The 20,573-nt window shown below is 44.9% G+C and overlaps 1 protein-coding gene across 2 annotated transcripts in view; it reads right to left on the bottom strand.

Annotated features, from left to right (window-relative positions):
* Positions 1-20,573, bottom strand: part of LOC147638386 (putative Rho GTPase-activating protein At5g61530) — a 92,392-nt gene that overhangs the window by 18,638 nt on the left and 53,181 nt on the right. The window contains exons 4-7 of one of the 2 annotated variants that reach the window (XM_086798315.1): positions 9,254-9,307; positions 9,135-9,153; positions 6,350-6,448; positions 6,167-6,244 (exon numbers count right to left, since the gene is read on the bottom strand). In XM_086798315.1, the coding sequence (XP_086654441.1) occupies positions 6,167-6,244; positions 6,350-6,448; positions 9,135-9,153; positions 9,254-9,307 (250 nt within the window). Of the gene's footprint in view, positions 1-6,166; positions 6,245-6,349; positions 6,449-9,134; positions 9,154-9,253; positions 9,311-20,573 lie in introns of both variants that reach the window. The other variant, XM_086798314.1, reaches the window with a different exon arrangement.

A 20,573-nucleotide genomic window follows, 5' to 3' on the forward strand; every position in this document is an offset into this window, starting at 1 on the left:
ATCCCAAGTTTACTTCTCCTTTTTGGAAAGCATTGTTTGATAACTTTGGGATTAAATTGTAGTGTATTGGCAAGACTCCATATATGCGGCAACATTTGGTCACCATTTCTCATCTCTTCTTATGAGGATGGTGTCGCATTCATTGGAGGCCAACAAGACCACAGAGACATTCTCAAAGATTATGAAGGAGCGCCTAACCAAAGCACAAGAAGCATATACCAAGCAAGCCAACAAGTCTAGACGAGATGAGCCAAAGGCTTACCAACCCACTAGCCAAGCATCTACCAAAGTTTGGGAGACGAAGTTATCCACAAGCCCGGTTTGAGAATCATACGGCTTCTTGCTCATGAGAAAGGACCAACTATGGGAGAAACCCAGCTTTGAATCTTAGGATATTTGGCTTCAACAAAAGGACCTCCTCTTTGTATTTAAGGAACAAGGGAGATTCTACTCCGACCAACATAAAAAGCTAAGTATATATATACCTAAATGAATCCAGGAACATACCCAGATTCACCTTTTAGGAACGTGCATGTTATATACTCATGGTAATCAACCCTCAAGACTATATAACTATCAACTCCATTATGCAGAGTATGGACTAGATACTATGACATCCCCACTAACGTCATCAGTGCCCAATAGTGGGTGTAGAACTATGTATCAAGATACTCCCTCTCACACACACACACACACATAAGAGTATATATTCATTTCATTTCATTTCATCTCTCTCTCTCTCTCTCACACACACACACATAAGAGTATATATTCACACAAAGGCCTTCGTACTGAGTTTCTGTCAAACCTCCGGAGATGCAAGGCAGACTCAACCATAATGGAGCCAAGCTAAGTATAATTTGAGTTTTGCAAGATTGCAATGTCTTGTTATTTTTCTTCTATAGTCTATAAGATTGTTGCATTGGTTTTGTGGATACCTTACCTTCGTACCTTCATGAGGAGAAAGTGGTATGTTTTTCTTGAATGTGTTTCAACAGGAAAGCGTTGGTTAATATGACTTCTATATGGTATCAATGACCTTATCTATGGCAGATTGATTCTATGGTTTTTAGATGGTTTCTTACGACTCCCTTGGATGGGATTTGATAGACTATGTTTATGGAGAAGACTTTGCTCAAGGATCTATATATATATGACAATATGGCACATGCATATATATGGTTATAATTGGAATTCTTGGGCTTTATGAATATATATTCTTAAGAAAATATATTGGATTTTACTTGATATATAGTGGGTGTGAACCTTGAAATGGACTTATATGTTGGAAACATGGACTTATGGCTCCCTTTACTGAGATGAATTATGTTTATGCCATATGACTCCTTTTTATTGGAAAACGTATTGGATTTATGGAAGCAATATTATATTTGTTCTCTCTTTTGGAGTGCAAAACTCCATGGCACAGCCCAAATGGAGATCTGGCACAAGGTGTATAAGATGGCAGTTGACATTAATGGAGAAATCGAGAGCATCCTAAGCATGTGTAGGGATCATGTGGACAAGGCCCATATGAAGCCAAAGACATGGCAGGATGATCTAGACAAGATCCGCAGAGATCTCTAGATGTTCTGGACACATAGCCACAACCCACATGAAGCTAAAGACATGGTAGGATGATCTAGAACTTTAAGTAGGATCCGCAAAGTTCTCTAGATGTTTTGGACATAGAGCAACAACCCATAGTGTCACCTTTCTTCGAGCAACAACGTGGTGTCACCTTTCTTGGTGCAACAGCACAAGACACCACAAAGGCCCATGGTGTCATTCTTCTGAGTGCAACAGCACAAGGCTCAAGGTGTTGTGCCGTGGAGTCAACTTCTTGTATTGATTCCAAGCCATGTACACATGTGCTCATGGTGTCTGGAGGATATCGGCCATGTAGACATGGTGTATTGAGATGGCGTCGAACATTTTATATATTGGAGACACAATTGTGTCTAGATTTATATGTTTTTCTCATTGGTATCTAATATAAGCTTATGGTGATTCTCTTAGCAATACAGTTGGCTATGTGCCTACATCAAATTTATGGTTTATTGATATCAGTGAGTATATGACAGTGCCAATTGGAAGTATAAACTCTTGCTTCTTGTGAATCTCCTAATGGAGATCCTTATTGAGAGATGATTCTACATTGATCAGTTTTAGCTTGACCATTGTGTTGTCTACTATGGATTTGTGACTGGGAGGGCAACTGGTATAAAATCGCCCGCAACTTTGGTTGAGACACACAGAAAGATCATGCATTGGTATAGGATCTGTCATTGAATGTGACTGGATTATAAGCATTCGTGCTTATATGAAATTGGGATTCTACCCACAATTTTGGATTTGATCCTTGGATTTAATTTCTACAGAATTACAAATTGTATTATGAACTCTTTTGGACATATGGATCTGTTTTGTGCACGTATGATATTGTTTATTGAAATTAGGATTTTCATTGAAGAGAAACACCCATACAAAGACATTAATACCCTAAGGTATTAATGTCAACTAGACAATTTGTCCCAACACATGGATACACACCTATGGATGGATGCTAGATCACACAAAAATTCCAACATTGTTTTGGTCACTTTCAACGTGATCAATCCTCTATCCAATTTTTTGTGGAAGTTGGAGACTTGATGGTCTTGGATCTTTGGATTAACGAGGAAGTTATGGATTATATGACTCCTCTTACACAGTTGAGGACAACTATTTCGAAGAGAGAGGTGATGTCACCATTTCCAGAATTTACAGAAGTTTACTGGCATTTATGTTACTCCTCTTACAGTTGAGGGCAACTATTTCGAAGAGAGAGGTGATGTCACCATTTCTAGAATTTATTGGCATTTATTGGCATTTATCTGTATGTTACTGATTTATGAGATTTTAAAGAGTTTTGGACAAGCTTTGGGAATGGGAGATCATCCACATGCAAGTTTCGGGCACCCTTGACATCATTCTGGGCGCCTAGGAACAAGACTCGGGCTTTGAATTACACGGGATGTGTCCATCATGTCATTGGAATGACTCGAAGGCTCGTTGTGTGAAAAACAAGCTAAAAACAGATTATTTGTACATATTCACATCATTATTATGAGGGTGGACAAGTTCATAATAAAAGGCTGGGCTATTTATTAAATTGGGACTTTCATGAGTAAAAGCATTCATACTGTTTTTTTGGGGGGGCGCCTAGGGCTTGAGAACATTACACATACATTTGATGCTCTACATGTTGCAAAGCCAACGAATTCGTCGGGATCCTCATGATGCCACATTGGTCGAGGGATGGTTTGCAATGCCACTTGTCACACTAATGCATACACACTTGCCCCAATTGTGTGCAAAATATCGCAAATGTCCACCCTCATGAGACATTAATTTCAAAACACATTAAAAAATTGAATGCCCATCTTACAATATGTATGCAATCTTTTAAATACAAGGTGCCCATTTAATAAATTGTCCATCCACACCATAAGTGAGTGTGAGCCACCATAAAACAACATGTTTGTCTTATAGAGCTATCACGGGCAAAACATGCAACAAAAAGTGGTTGGCCACTTAAAAAACCATTGGATTCATTTAAAAAAAAACCCTTAATCATGCCACATACAAAAAACTTCACAACGCCTCTGAGAGAATCAAGAGAGAGAGCCCCCTCTCTCCAAGACTAGTACCATTAGAAGAATTTAACCTATTTTCTCAATGTACATTTTCTTCAATAATGGAAGGGTACTCTTTTGAATGTGTGTGTGTGAAAAAGAAAAAAGGAATCTTCGTGTACACACAAAAAAAAAACGTGCCTTCTTCAAAGTAATTTCACAGATGCTCCACAACTTGATCATCACCATGGGACTTGATAATATATTCTATGCTTTTGACGTGATTGCGTCCAAACCAAGTGGGAAGCAATGAAACAACATGCAACAAAAAGTGGTCAGCCACTAAAAAAACCATTTGATTCATTTAAAAAACACCCTTACTGGTGCCACATACAAATAGCTTCACGACGTCTCTACGAGGAGGAGAGAGAGCCCCCTCTCTCCAAGACTAATACCCCATTAGAAGAATTTAATATGTTTACCTTGATATTGCCTTTGCACAAGTGTGGACAGCCATTGAGCGTTCTCAACAGAAGCATGAAAAGGATACACATAAGCATAGAAGGCAATTGGATATTAAAGAGAATGATTGGGTATTGCTGAAATTCGAGAAAGTCAGACTTAGAAGAAGGCCTGGAAAAGAGGGGATGTGTCCTAAGCTCTCTACCAGGTACTATGGACCATTCAAAGTCATTGCGCAGATCAATGAAGTGGCTTTTCGGTTGGCCTTGCCGAATCATTGGAACATACACAATGTGTTTCATCTAAGCCTCTTGCACAAATATGTGGGAACAGAGCCTAAAGAGCCAGTTATGGAAGCTCCACCTGAAGTGGATGAGTGTTACAGCCACAGCACATTGTGTTCCACGAGGAGCGTAACCTTGCAGGTGGCAAACTTTAAGACGCTACCTTGTGAAGTTTAAAAACTATTCACCCATGGATGCTAAATGGATGGATGAGATACACTTCCAAGAGTATCCGCAACTCCTAGAAGCATACTTGGAAGCTTCTCAATTGCGGTCAACTATTCAAAAGCTAGGGGGGATGTCACTAGTTGGGCATTCTCTCCGCTTCTCGACCAATGGACAGGCTCTATAGTGTGGACATGACACCTTGTGGCAAAGGACTTACGTCTCCGCCAAGGGTCATGTGGACTGGCACCTCATGGTAGGGGACTGATGTCTACACCAGAGGCCAGTAGACTGGATACAAGAGGCTAGGATTTTGGTTTGCGCCCATGTCCAGATTACGGTATTCTAGTTGACCTGGGGATGTAATATCTATGCCCGGAGTGACCGCCTGCTTGAAAGGGCAATTGACCCACACATTCTTATGCATGGCATACTTGCATGCCTGGAACTATTTTTGCGTGAAATGTTTTACTGCCTGCAAGATCTATGTGTCTAGTTTATGAGCAAGGGACACCAACCGTGTGCGTGAATTTGTATTTTGACCTTGCTTGTGGGCTATAGACAAGTGGTAGGTATGACTTTGTTTAAGCTTTATTTGTATTTTAGCTCATTGTGCTGCTTTGCAGGTCCACACTTCATTGAAGTATGGCCGGACAACTTATAAGTGAGTTTGGGCATCCACACTTCATTAAAGACTGGGCAAACATGTGATAAGTGAGTTTGGGCACTTACTGGATGGCGGCCGGCCAAACTCTTATAAATCAGGCACTCTTGTGAGTAAAAGAGTGTGGACAGCTTATTGGGCACCCTCTCCACTTATGGAAGAGGTGTGGCTCCTATTGAGGTGGCCCAATGGCCACCCACTATCCATATGGAAAGGCTTATCCTCTCCCTCCCTTCATGGGAATTAGGTGCCTACTTCATGAGGAGATTAGAGAAAGTAATTTTCAGCATAACCAGTCCATACACATATTTTTTGGCACGGTTTCTTGCTTCTCCAACTCTTGGAACAGGCGGCAAATGAGTGCTGCACTACTGTCCAGCCCTTGGGAGTCCTTTTCAGCTGCTTTCTCTTGATATCTACATGCTAAAAATGCTTTGGAGCATTTCTATTGCCAACAATTTGATCAAAAGCTGATTTCTTCTCTCAAAACCAGAAAATTCAGCGGTAAGAGCTTTCATAAATTCTCTCTACCTACTCTACATCCGCGTGCTAGACCATTAAGGTCTTCTATGGCTTGGCATGGCACACACATGCTTGTGTATGGATGCCAGTGGAGCACGCTTGTGGCAAGACACTGGGGACTGGGGAGTGAAGTTCTTCGCGACAAAAGCTATGGAATCAACCTCTACTTTGACAAAACATTTTTGCAAATGTTTTCATTGCATGGATGTCATTGGAAATCTAGCATGTGATGCCCATGAAGCTTGTATCTTGAGAAATCCCATGACCCTTTCCAGCCCTATTGCAGTGTCATTTAAATTTCAGGATTGCTATCTCATTTGGTTTTGTGCCATTTCAACTTGTTTAATAGTATTAATAGTTTAAGTGTGTGCCAAGATTGTGCTCAACCCCTTTTGGGGCAATTACAGGGGGGAGAAAAAAGAAAGCTCCGTGTACACACAAAAAAAACATGCCTTCTTCAAAGTAATTTCGAAGATGCCGCACAACTTGTTGATCACCATGGGACTTGAAAATATATTCTGTGTTGAGACCTGCAAAAAGTATACCATATTGTGTTCAAACCAACAAAATCACAGAGCTAACAACAAACAGATTGCCAAAAATGCAACAGTGATACTTCAATTACCAAAGCATACCTGAGGATACTAAATAATCAACACAACTGATGACTATTTGAGGTACTGCCCTGGAGCTTCTCTGTCTCTGTACAAGAACTTCTAATGGCACCCCGAACACTTGAAAATAGGAGGAAAAAAAGGAAAGTAAAATTGTCAACTGTAATTGGCTTTAAAATACTATTTTGTAGTTCTGAAAATATGTAATATGCAGCGGAAGTCTTTGTATTGGAAGATCCTGTCACACAAATGCTCACACCGTCTTCTGTATCCTAAGTTTCGTGAGTTTAGCAATCCACTTTAATACTTCAAACTTTAAAGACATGAGAGAGAGATATGAGAACTGTACACCAGATTGGGTCCCGAATTACCCACTCAAGGGTCCCCTATCCCGTTAACGAGATAGTATTTGCTTTATTACTTTAGAGAGAATGATTGTAGACTGTAGATAAGCCAAACGCAAGATCTCCGATGATTGGAAGCCTAGCTGAACTGTACACGGCTGTAGAAACACCTCAATGAACTGATCTCGAGCCTATGCACTCTTCCCAAGGGCATGAGGAAGGGCTGCACACCTGAGGTTGAAAAAGGACTGCGGTGGACTGTTCTAAGCTATGTAATATGCTGAAAATGCTTATGAATGATATGTTACCTTCACCAGATGATTGTAGCATGTATGGATGATGCACAGAGGGCGGAGGCACTGCTGTAGGGCTGAATACGCAAGGTAAACTGCTGTAGAACTGCAAACGCAGGTCTGAACTGACCTGAATACCTGCTGGTGGTGATCTATGCTCAAACGCAGAGGGTACCTTTGCAGGCGCCTGTAGGCTGAAAGGACAGAACTGCTGCGTTAGGGTACAGATGGCTACGCCTAAGGGCTGTAAGGACTGTGGTGCTGCGTTAAACTGCTGGGACTGTTGAATAAGACTGCTGATGTGCTGTGTTAAACTGCAGGGACTGCTGAGAGCAAAAACGTAAGCTTCAGGGGTGTTGAGAGGCTAACGCAGAAGCTCCAGAAGGGCTGGATTAGAGTGCATGTGACAAAATATCTCTTTATCAACATTTCCTGCAAACAAAAAGTGGCCCAACCAAATCTATCAAGGAAGAACACCCAACTATCAACTATCGTTCCAAGTATAAGACCATAACAACTAATTATCAGGTCTGACAAGCTAATATAGTGATTACTACACTATAAATAACCAGCTAGTCATAAAAAGCCAATAAGTATGGTTTTACTATTTATCCACCTTAACCACCCGTATCAACCTACTTTCCCTGATCCTCCCAGGGCTCCCCTAACCTTGCCGAATTAGGCCACTAATCCCAAGGATTAGCGTTAGGTACATAACATACTTCCCCTCCTAAGATATTTCCACTCTTGGGAATAAACGAGAAAACTCAAACTACATCTGACAATTGACTCCATAATCTGGTTTACACATGTCTAATCTTTCCATGTAGTTACCTAAACTACATCTGACAATTGACTCCACAATCTAGTTCACACACGTCTAATTATTCCACATAGTTACCTATATAGGAACCAGCCTAGTCATAAGCCACCGCTCATACAGGACTATCTCCATGGAACAAAAGACGAAATTAAAACCAAACCAAGGTCGTAAAAAACCCAACAACCTCTCAAACTCCAACTCCCATGGAATTGGATAACCTGAAATCATGGAGACAATTATCATAGCTAATCATATTTCCTATCCACACCAAAATTGGGTAATTCCTATTCTGATACCTAGGGGATCCATCCCCACTACAACACGACAAAGGGGGGCGAATATCTATCTAAAAAGGTAGTGGAACTGCCTCTAATCTATTAGTATGATGGTGTTCTTCTTAGTCTCGACACTTGCTATCAATCCTTCAACGTGGATAAGACCTATGTCCATTCCTCAGTGTGGAGTCGGACTGATGACACCCTGTGCAAGCCCATGGAGATCCCTACATGAGTCCCTAGGTATCCAGGCACCTGGATAACCCATCCACTGTAATTCTGAGAAACTGGTCTAGATATAAGTTTATCTTGGATGGATGGATCTCCCAAATGACATTGTTTAGCTCCTGCCTCAGTTATGCATGGGACCATCCAAGGTAAGGAAAGGGTGGCAACCGATCCATTGATGTCATCTTGCTGTGTTGACCAAAAAGTTATCTATAATCTCTAACGCTAAGTGCATGCATGAAGCCAATGGAAGCCATTTTCTGCTCTGTCATAGCGTATCTTCGGTATTGTATATATGTATCCAGCTGTTCCCACTCCCCCACCCAAAACCCCCCCCAAAAAAATCTGGCCAGCTCATCAGACTGCATCCAACCACGTACAACATTTTGGGCTGCCCAAACTGGGCACCCTGCCTGCCCATGTCCAGCTCAGCTTCTCCACTGCTGTAAACTGTTAATGCTGACGCTCTGCTGCTGGTCCACACAAGCATGCTTCTGGTATTCATCTTCTTGGCTTGCTGCATCCGAATTCCCAGTCACTCTCTCAAAGGCCAGTGTTGTTGCATCAGTGTGGTACATGGCACAGTCTACCCTTGCACATTCCCCTCCATCCAACTCATAGCCTCTCTCCTTTAGGGCATCAGAGCTCAAAAATTTGAATGGTTCGATCTCACCCATAGCCTTCTCTTATAAAGACGTGTGCAGCTTTGAAGCCATACAAGTACATTCAAGGCAATAGATACTTCAAGGGATAGCATTTCAAAACGAAAAGAAGCTGTTTTGGAGGACACTCGGGACACAATTTAAGGTTCTTAAGCAAGAGAAAAAAAAGGTAGAAACTCACCACTTGTGCCAGACAGTCCCTGCAAAAAAAAAGCAGCCAGTACACATCACCAGCTTGAGGAATGGCTGTAGGCAACTTAAAGAATTCAGTGAACGTTTCCACTAAAGTACAGATCGCACCTTTTGCCACCGCTCCAGAATGCTTCTGCTCCTTTGTGCTGCACGTTTTGCAGCCTGCTATCACAAAAAGATGAACGATCAAGAATCTAGAAATGGATTTCACAAACACGTTAATGACTCTTTTGCACATCTCTGGGTTATTCTAGCACGTTTGAATTACTCGATGTGCTTAAGAACCTCCAGCGGCAAAGCCCTTGCCAAGTGATTGAATTTTCATTCATAATCCAGCTATCTTAACCTAGGTAAGTGCATCCTCTCAATATGTTGAATCAAAAGCCTTGGACTGATTTGCATTAAGCACTGCTGTTACAGCTGAATCTGCTACTCTTGATGACTTCATCTTCTCCCTCTCTCTTGAAGCTGTTTTGAATAGGAAGAGAGGACTAAGTCAGTCAACTAGTTGGCTAACTTTGTGTTAATTGTAGTTGGGTTAACTTGTAGTTGTGTTAATTGTAGTTGGGTTAACTTGCGTTAGTTGCATATTGCATAAATTGCATCTACATAGCCCCTTCTGTTTCTTTTCACATTGGGAGTCAAAACTGTTGGGAATTCTGGGCTGAGTGTGTGTGAACACCCTCTTAAGGTGTGAACACCCTCTCATGAGAGGATAGGATAAGTGCGCCATGTGGCATGCACTTATTAGTGTGTGTTATTTGTATGCGTCAAAAGATAAAGCTGCAAGCCTACAAAATCACTGTACTTGTTGGTGAGTGAACATCACTTCAAACATATCAATCAATCAACCATCATTGAACCGTGCAATACTCTCTCTCTCTCTCTCTTTCTCTCTGGAGTTTTCCTTCCCAGATGTTATCCATTAGGAGCTCCTAGTACCTTACTTTTCCTCATAGTTGTTGTTTCAGTTTCAGTTAGTTGTTTAGTTGTTTTAGCTTTTCTTACACAGACATTGTATCAGATCCACCAATTGTTGTAACCTTTTTGGTCTCATAGGTCATTTTGGCCTTTTCAGGACGTTAATATATCATTTCATTTCATTTCTCTCTCTCTCTCTCTCTCTCTCTCTCTCTCTCTCTCTCTCTCAAAGTTGCTACTTGGAATTGTAATGGATCCCTACGCCTTGATGTAGAGGCTTTTGATGATAGTTTCATTGGGAGGGACATCATCTTCTACTCTGAGACGCATAGGCTCCTGGACAGTCCATGCCACATGTTAGTGGATACCGATGGGAGACAGCTTGTAGACAGGAGACTCGTTCAGAGCATAGAGGACGGGACTTAGGAGGAGTGGCAGTATTGTTTAGAGAGGAGCTGCAGCCACTGATACATATAGTCCGCAGAGATGAGCAGGCTAGGTACATGTGGGTTAGACTGAGGGCAGAGACAGGCAGATATCTCTACATTGCTATATGCTATTTTGCTCCTAGTACATCAGTGTATGCATCACCTAGAGGGCAATCTCCCTTTTCTATTTTGGATGATGACATTTGGGAGTTCGGATGGTGACATCATTCTCCTCGGGGACTTCAATGCCAGGACCGCCCGTAACCAGACAGTATTTTATGATACCTCAGAGGAGATGTTGAGGGAGCTTGATGTTAGGGATATGGGCCTATCTAGACTCTCACAGGATGAGGAACACACTGAGTATGGGCGGTATTTGATAGACATGGGGACTTCACATGGATTGGCCATCCTGAATGGCCTACAGAGATTCCCGGCAGCGGGCAGTTTAACTTGCTTTCCACATCGGCATAGTGCTAGTACAGTGGACTATGTTATGGCTCAGCCCAGTCTCATTCCCTCTTTTCAGGATTTTATGGTAGGCACTAGGCCGGTTGGAGTAGCAGTGGATCATGCTATCTTGTCCTTCACTCTCACATTTCAGTTCAGCACAGCTCCATTGGGACAGGTCTCCACACTCGTTATACCTTTACAAGGGAGACTGACACCATGTACACGGATGAGATATACAGACGCTTACGTGCCGAGGAGCCGGGACGGCCATTAGATGAGCTCACTCAGATATTGATAGAGACGCTTCATGCTGCAGCATCATCAGAGGCATATCCCCATAGTCAGCCTACACGGAGACGATCTGGGAACATGCCCCAGAACAACTGGTATGATGAGGAGTGCAGAGAGATGAGGATCAGATTACAGAGAGAGGTGCTCATGGGTGTTACCACTCACAGACAGTCACGGATTACCTTCCGGCGCCTAGTGCAACAGAAGAAGAGGGCTTATCTTACTCAGTTAGAGAGGGATTTGTATCAGTTATTTATGAGTCAGGACTCAGGCGAGGCATGGAGACTATTCCATGAGCATTCACCATCACCAGCCATTACCTCCACAGAGATTTGGGGTGAGTATGCAGCATCCCTGTACACAGCACTAGGACAGCCACCCCTGCCAGACCCATCGGAGCCATGCCCAGAGACATGTGCTTTCTTTACTGCTGAGATGGTAAGGAAAGCTATTGACAGGATGAGGACTGGGAGAGCATATGATCATGATGGTTTGGTAGCGGAGCACTTTATTCATGCCAGAGATATGCTTGCAGAGCTTATTGCTATGATGTTTAACCGAGCCATGTGTGAGGGTTTTCCTAAGACTTGGAATATGTCCACGATTGTGCCTATCTTCAAGTCAGGGGATCCCATGCTTCCTGGGAATTATCGCACCATCGTGATCGGTCACACATTTGCTAGATTATATCCATCTATTCTTGAGCAGGAGTTGAGTAGATGGGCAGAGAGAGAGGGCATACATGCATCAGGGCAGGCAAGGTTCAGGAGAGGTTTCTCCACTCTTGAGGTGGCCAGAGCAGCTGGGCTACCTTTGGTCAGAGTGTTGGTGTCTGACATCTCCTCCCTTCCTAAGGTCATTCAGCTACCTAGGATAGGGGGGGGATGGATAGATCAGAGAGTGGAGTTCTCGGGGCTCCCGAATCAGTGCTTCATTTGCAGGCAGGCAGGTCGGTCATCTGGCCAAGGCCTGCCCTCGCAGGAGACCCCGACCCTCACCACAGCAGCAGGCTACTGATGGCCCGCCCACAGATTCGGCTCGGCAGGCTGCCTCCGGGACACCTGCTCAGGCCACAGAGACCTCAGAGTGGCAGCCAGGACAGGGGCGCCGCCGAGGGAGACAGCCACAGCAGCACGCCCAGAGACCGCTGCAGCAGCAGCCACAGTCTCAGCCTCACTGGGTTCCCGTGAGGAACAGCTTTTCTCCCCTCGAGGAGGAGACCCCCGTGGCGACGACTGAGGACCAGGAGATGCCAGCACCCCCTCCTTCACCCCCCCCCCACCCCCGTCCCCCCCCACCGCCTCGCTTCCACCATCGCCTCCTCCCGTCTCCGCTCCGGTTTCGGCAGCGGCTCCCTCTCCATCCCCCTCGCCTCCCCCTCCTCCCCCTCCGCCCGCCTCTCCCTCCCGGGAGGCCCTGGTGGTTCCCTGGCGTTCACCTGCAGTCCGGAGAGCGCTGAGCACTGATCTCGCTCGAGCATCACAGAGGAGACCTATGCCGATTAGGGCTTCACGGATTTCATCTATCCGCAGTCGGCTGAGTCGCCTTGGCATTAGACAGCGCTCGGAGGCTTTTGATTATACTTTCACACGGCTTTTTGGAGCAGAGGACCCCAATGAGCCAGCACCCATCCGAGTTCATGTAGTGATACCTCCGGCCCGCGGAGAGGAGGCACTAGACTCAGCGGTGGCCTTCTCTTTCCCTCTATGTGGCCCTTGCGACCGGGAGTGGACTCTAGAGCTCGCTCTCAGCACTTTGAAGACTCAGGCAGTTGAGTTTTCTCATCACATGAGCGATCTGGAGGTGACAGATGTGATAGGCCGACTTTGGGAGTTGGCTCATTTTTTCTTGGATCCCGGGGGTGTGGATACCTCAGGGATTCGGCATTTGGTCGTGCGCATAGTGGCCGACTTAGCACGCGACCCTGGATATGTGTGTATACACGAGGTTTCTCTGTCAGAGCAGGAGGCAGTCGCCATGGGCCACAGCCACTGGCGCCTGATCCGGGATTCTTGCAGTACACCGGGTGGGCAGATTCGCAGCCGCTCGGATGGGGACTACTCTCCATCCAAGCCGCTTGCGAAGGCCCGCCGCACGGCTGAGACAGCATCCACCTCAGCAGGACATCCATGAGGATCATCTCATGGAATGTACAGGGCCTTGGCGGAGCACACTTTATACGCTATTGTGGTTGCTTGAGGCAGGAGCTTCAGAGATGCCTGGTTGGTGGCAGCATTGATATTTTGATGATGCAGGAGCACCACTTGGGTGAGAGCAGGATCCGGAGATATGGTTCGGTGATGCCTGGTAGATGGGACACTTTTTGGTCTGCAGGGTTTGGTTCTTTGGGTGGACAGGGAGGAGTATGCATGGTCATTGCATATGTATGGCGGCAGGCCATTGTGGATCGAGGGATCATTGTCATGTGCACAGTGGGTATCTACCGTGTGCTATACGCATGCAAGACTAGTTTCGAGGCTTGGGGAAGCTTGGAACTAGGCAGGCTGATTGACGAGCTGAGTTAGGGATATACTAACGGGCGGGCACCCAAGTATGGACGGGCGGGCGGCCAAGTGTGGACGCCCGATGACCGGCCAAGAGCCTATAAAAGGGTGGCCAAGGTTAGTTATTGGAACATAGAGAGTCTCGCGAGTTTGTGAGAGCTCTATGGTCTTGGAGCCTGGATCTAGTGCAGACGTGCACCTGCTTTATGCAGCCGAGGCCGGCAGCAGTCTCGAGGCCCGCGAGGGCAGCTTCGTGGCGGTATGGGACGTCGCGAGGAGGAGATTGGTCGGTACGTCATCCTAGTTAGCTCAGCTCGTGGCTCGATGGGGACAGCCAAGACTGTGGGCTCGCCCACGGCTGTCATGGTTGGGAGGTGAGTCAGGCCTGCACCCCCTTGCTTGTTTGTTGTTCGTTTGTTTGCAGGATTCGAGTTTCGAACCAAGATCGATCACGAGGGGATCCGTGGGGATTTGACAGTGGTATCAGAGCATACCTCGTGAACGAGCAAGTCGGTAGGTAGAGAAGAAGAGGTCGAAGTACGGTATGTGTTAAAAAAGCTTGCTGTTTTTTCTGTGCATACTGCAGTTTTCAGTTTTGATATGTGTTTTTTCTTCATCAAAGTACCCCATGTTGATGGGAGATGGTAGTGTAATAGGGTTGATTTCTTTTTCAAAGAAGAGGCCTTGTGTGCAGTCGCATATCTTGCAGGGAGAGAAAACAGAAAAAAAAGAAGAAGAAAAAAGCATGTTGATTTCGTTGCTTTTTTGAGCACGTGAGCGAAGGAGAGCAGCGTTTGAGAAGGTGGCATGTTGGCGGGATTTGCACGCTGGCAGGTTGGGACAGGTGTCGCTGGCGTTGGGCCATAGGCGGCTGCAGGCACCTTAGGCCTGCGCAGCCAGGCGGCCAAGGCAGCTTGCGCAGCCAGCCCAGGCAGCGCTGGAGCGCCTACGCCAGGCAGCTAGGCTAGCGCAGCCAGCCCAGGCGGCGCCCAGCCAGGCCTTAGCGCAGGCGGCCCAGGCTAGCGCTCACGCCAGCAGGCTAGCGCCCAGGCAGGCCAGCGCCTAGACCAGCCCAGGCCGGCGCTCTAGCCATGATCCCTGGTCTATACAGGCGCAGGTGCAGGCGAAGGTTGGCGCAAGAAAGCACATGCGACGGCAGCTAGCACGCCGGCGGTCGAATCCAGGGGGGAGAAAAAAAAAGAAGAAGAAAAGCTACGTTTTTTTTAGCCTTCGTTTTTTTTAAGAATTTAAAACTTTCAAAGTTTTAAAAGATTCCTCCAAGGTTTCAAGGGTTCCAAAGGTTTCAAGATGTTTATTTTTTTTAAGAAAAGCAAATATATATATCCATATATATATATTAAAAAATATATATATATATATATATTTATTCAAAAAAAAAACACAAAAGCTAAAGCAAAAGCTAAGCCTAGCTTTTCGAGTTTTTTTTTGGCTTTTGGGAAACCTTTATAAACCCCCTCGCGTGGGCTTCTTGCCACACATCTCTCGACTTCTCGAGTTCTCAAGTTCTCGAGTTCTCAAGTTTTCAAGCTCTCAAGCTCTCGAGTTCGCTCGCACTTTTGTTGTGCAAAGACCAAATTTTCTCTCCACGTACCCTCTTCATGATGTCGACCCAAGAATCAGAGTTGGAGCCCCTCGTGGAACGCGAAGGCTTGCCGGCTACGGAAGGCACTGATGCCGATCTTTTTGACGAGTTTGTGTCAAAATCAGATTTCCAAGAGTTCAAAGTAGCTCTCGAAGCTTCTTCGGCGGAACGTCAGGCACAAATCGCAGCCCAGATGCAGGCTTTGCAGAACTCCATCGCTCTCTTGACCACTACCCTCTCTACTTTCTCGGGTATGGATACCTTGGCTTCAGCTTTAGGCCCCAATATTACTCCGGAACCATTCGGGGGCGAGCAAAAGCAGAGAACCAAGGAGATCGTGGACACTTGGCTACATAAGTGGCAAGTTCACTTTCAGTTTCATCCATATGATGATGGAAAGAAGATACAGTTAGCAGCAGGTTTCCTATCCGGCAAAGCTTTGCTTTGGTGGAAGGAATTGAACCCAAAGCCAACGACTTGGGCACAATTCGAAGACATTTTCAAGAAAGAATTCCTCAAGAAAGAGGATGACTACGATGTTGTTGCCCGGTTTTCAGCTTTGACCATGACCTCGCAGCACCTCACTTATGAGGTCTATCTCCAGAAATTTCGTGACTTGCAGATGAAGGCTACAAAGATGGATCCCACTACTCTTTTGGGGTTTTTCGTAGCTGGTTTACCAGACTCGTACCGATTACAGGTTAAAAATAATAAATGTAAAACTTTGGATGAGGCCATTCATTCAGCTCGTATCTATGATGATACGATGGTCTCTTCCAAATCGAAACCCGTTACCGAGCAGGGGAACAAGCATAAAAGAAAGTTCTCTGCACCTATGGCTAACACCACTGAAGGCAAGTCTTCGGACCAACCTTCGAAGAATACAAGTTCGACACCAGCGAAGAAGAAACAACTCCTTAGGGCTTTGAAGCTCAAGAAGGAAGGACGTTGTTTTATCTGCGAAGAAAAAGGACACATGCGTAATGAGTGCCCGAAGCAAAAGGGTACCAAGTCAAACGCAGGACCCAAGCCAAAGGCAGCTAACCAGTTGTCTTTGACAGGTACGTCAATTACTGTACTTTCTCGCCCTAGTACTTGTTTTGATTGTCTGTTCAATTCTAAGGTATTTGGCATGCATGACCTTCTCCGAGTTTATGGAGAAGTGAATGGCCATAAAATTCACATTCTGTTAGACCCTGGCAGTTCGCATAACTTTGTTAACTACAAACTTGTGCAGAAATTGAGTCTTGATACGACACTCAGCGACCATACCTATGAGGTACGTCTACCTGCGGGCAGACAAGTTTGGGATCGCAAGGTGGAGATGCTTCCAATCCAGATTCAGGACTACAAAGATACTCTGGAATGCTATGTCATGCATCTGGAAAATGTAGACTTGTTATTAGGGATTGAGTGGTTTAAGACTCTTGATGTCCAGATAGATTGGTCTAGTCATATTTTTTCTTTTCAGCATAGGGACACCAAGTATAGTATTTTAGGTGATTGTATCCATCCCTCTCAGGGACCTCTTGTAAATACAATTGATTTTGGAAATATAATGAATTCTTCTTTGTACACCGCTTTCCATTGTGTATTGATTCCACTTTCTTCTTTTCTCATCCCTTCATTGGATGTGAATGAATTAAGTGTGTTTGAAAGCAAAGAATTACAGAAGATACTTGATTCGTTTCAAGATGTATTTCCTAAGGAACTGCCATCGGGTTTACCACCTGAACGGGCAGTAGATCATCGTATTGACTTGATCCCTGGTGCTCATCCTGTGAGTATTCCACCTTATAGGATGAGCCAAGCTGAGGAAGATGAGTTGGCTAAACAACTCGAAGATTATCTGAGGATGGGCCAGATCCGTCCAAGTAAATCACCTTGGGGTGCACCTGTGTTGCTTAGGAGAAAGAAGGATAATACTTGGAGAATGTGTATAGATTACAAAAGATTGAACAAGCTGACCATTAAGAACCGTTATCCTCTCCCTAGATCAGATGACCTAATTGACCGGTTAGCAGGAGCGAAATATTTCACGAAGATAGATTTGCGTACTGGCTATCACCAGATACGTATTCATGAAAGGCATGTCGAAAGAACCGCCTTTCGGACTAGGTATGGCCATTACGAGTTTCTCGTATTACCTTTTGGGTTAACCAATGCTCCAGCCACTTTCCAGCAAATGATGAACGATCTTTTCGTGAACATTTGGGAAAATTTGTGGTGGTGTTCCTGGATGATATTTTGATATATAGCCGTACTCTTGAGGATCATGTCAGACACCTCACGAATGTCTTATCTATTTTAAGACAGAATCGACTATATGCTAAATTCAGTAAATGTGAGTTCTTTATGACCGACATCATTTACTTGGGACACAAGATCACTAGAGATGGATTGAGCATTGACTATGACCGAGTTCAGAAGGTTTTGGACTGGCCTATACCGCGAACAGTGAAACAACTTCGTTCTTTTCTCGGTTTTGTTGTTTTTCTTAGGAAATCTGTACGGGAGTACTAGCCACACTACCGATGACCGACTTATTGAAAGGTCGTGGACGTAAGTCCAATCAGCCTATCACTTGGAATAACGATTTGGATATGGCCTTCAGACTTTTGAAAGATAAAGTCAAGGAAGCACCTATCTTAGCATTGCCTGATCCTAGTCGGCCTTATGTTCTTGAAACTGATGCCAGTGACTATGCTATCGGGGCTGCTTTATTTCAAGATGGTAGACCGGTTGCTTTTGAAAGTAAAAAGCTAGACGACACTCAATCTCGTTGGCCAACCCTTGAGAAGGAGCTTTATGCTGTGATTCATGCTCTCAAGGTTTGGAGACATTATTTATATGGCTCCAAGTTTGTGGTATTGACTGATCATCAGTCAATCAAGTATGTGTGTGATGCGGATGATTTGAGAGGAAGGAAAGCTCGTTGGGCAGAGTTAATGCAAGATTTTGATTTTGAGATCCGTTATCGGAAAGGGTCCATGAATAATATTGCAGATGCGCTTAGTCGGATTAGAGAGGTGAATACTTTGTCGTTCACCGAGATTTCTACTGACTTATTTCAGTCATTGAGAGGGCTTTGCAGGACTGATAGTTATTTTGGTCCAATTTGGCAGAAGATCCAGGACGGGAGCTCATTGATTGACCAAGACTCGGTGACTGAGCAGTCTACTATTCAGGCTGCAGGAGGTCAGTGGATGATTCGGAATGGTTTACTATTCCGTAATGACAAAATTTGTGTACCACAGATCCCGGACATTAGGTCCAAGATTCTGAGGGAGTGTCATGACGCCCCTTCTGCTGGACACCCTAGGGTACACAGGACACTATCTTTAGTGAAACACACTTTTTATTGGCCGAAGATGAAAGGGTATGTAGAAGATTATGTTCTCAAGTGTCAGATTTGTCAGGCAAATAAAGCTGAACGCTTTAGACAGGCTGGGTTGTTGCATCCTTTGCAAATCCCAGGTAGTAAGTGGGAAAGTATTTCCATGGATTTTATTACCGGATTGCCAAGAACACATCAAGGCCATGATTCTATTTGGGTTGTGGTAGATCGCTTGACAAAGATGGCTAGATTTAGATTTTTACCGACCCGGAAGACTATTACAGCTACGCAATTAGCTCGGCAGTTTATCGAGCAATTGTTTAGACTGTACGGGTTACCGCAGGACATAGTCAATGACAGGGACTCTAAGTTTACGAGTGACTTTTGGAAACTTGTTTTCGAGAAGTTGGAAACAACTTTGAATTTGAGTTCCTCTGATCATCCTCAATCTGATGGCCAGACTGAAAGAGTGAATCAGATTTTGGAGGATATGCTTCGAGCATATGTATCCAAAAGACAAAGTTCATGGGAGGATTATCTTCCTATGTTGGAATTTGCATATAACAGTACTAAGCATACGAGTACAGGGTTTAGTCCTTTCATGCTTATGTACGGTTTTCAACCAAGATCACCTGTTACAGTAGGATTCTCAGGACTTCAGCATGATGCAGCACGTAATTTTTTGCAAGATATGCAGGAAATGTTACAAGTTGCAAAGGAATCTATTAGAAGTGCTCAAGACCGAGACAGGTTTTATTCTAATAGACATCGTTCACCTAGAGAGTTCTCTGAAGGAACAATGGTGTATTTGCGAGTTCCGAAAGATTCCGAGACTTTACGGACAGGTAGATCTCCGAAATTATCCCCTAGATACTGTGGACCATTTTGTGTTACACGACGGATTGGTTCAGTTGCATATGAATTGGATTTGCCTTCTCATGTGAAAGTTCATCCTGTATTTCATGTCAGTAGACTTAAGGAAGTACTGGGTGGAGCAGATCAGTTAGTTACTCCTCAAGAAATTATAGATGTCCAGGACATGACATTTGTTCCGCACGAACCTGAAAAGATTCTTGGCTTTCGTGAACGAAGATTGCGTCATACGCTTATCACGGAATACAAGATCAAGTGGAAGGATCGTGTTGAGGAGGACGCTACATGGGAGACATTGACTTCTCTTCAGAGAGATTACCCTGGCTTTTTAGTGAGCTCAGGAGTGAGCTCTTAGAGGAAGGGGAGTATGTCATGTGCACAGTGGGTATCTACCGTGTGCTATACGCATGCAAGACTAGTTTCGAGGCTTGGGGAAGCTTGGAACTAGGCAGGCTGATTGACGAGCTGAGTTAGGGATATACTAACGGGCGGGCACCCAAGTATGGACGGGCGGGCGGCCAAGTGTGGACGCCCGATGACCGGCCAAGAGCCTATAAAAGGGTGGCCAAGGTTAGTTATTGGAACATAGAGAGTCTCGCGAGTTTGTGAGAGCTCTATGGTCTTGGAGCCTGGATCTAGTGCAGACGTGCACCTGCTTTATGCAGCCGAGGCCGGCAGCAGTCTCGAGGCCCGCGAGGGCAGCTTCGTGGCGGTATGGGACGTCGCGAGGAGGAGATTGGTCGGTACGTCATCCTAGTTAGCTCAGCTCGTGGCTCGGTGGGGACAGCCAAGACTGTGGGCTCGCCCACGGCTGTCATGGTTGGGAGGTGAGTCAGGCCTGCACCCCCTTGCTTGTTTGTTGTTCGTTTGTTTGCAGGATTCGAGTTTCGAACCAAGATCGATCACGAGGGGATCCGTGGGGATTTGACAATCATTGTGCCTGGTAGAGCACAGTATGTCATTCTGAGGATGCATGATGAGCTATTGGGCGTGCTCAACGTCTATGCGCCCAATCATG

This window comes from Cibotium barometz, chromosome 5 (genome assembly GCF_041138505.1).
Source record: "Cibotium barometz isolate CiBa-2024 chromosome 5, ASM4113850v1, whole genome shotgun sequence".
Lineage (NCBI taxonomy): Eukaryota > Viridiplantae > Streptophyta > Polypodiopsida > Cyatheales > Cibotiaceae > Cibotium > Cibotium barometz.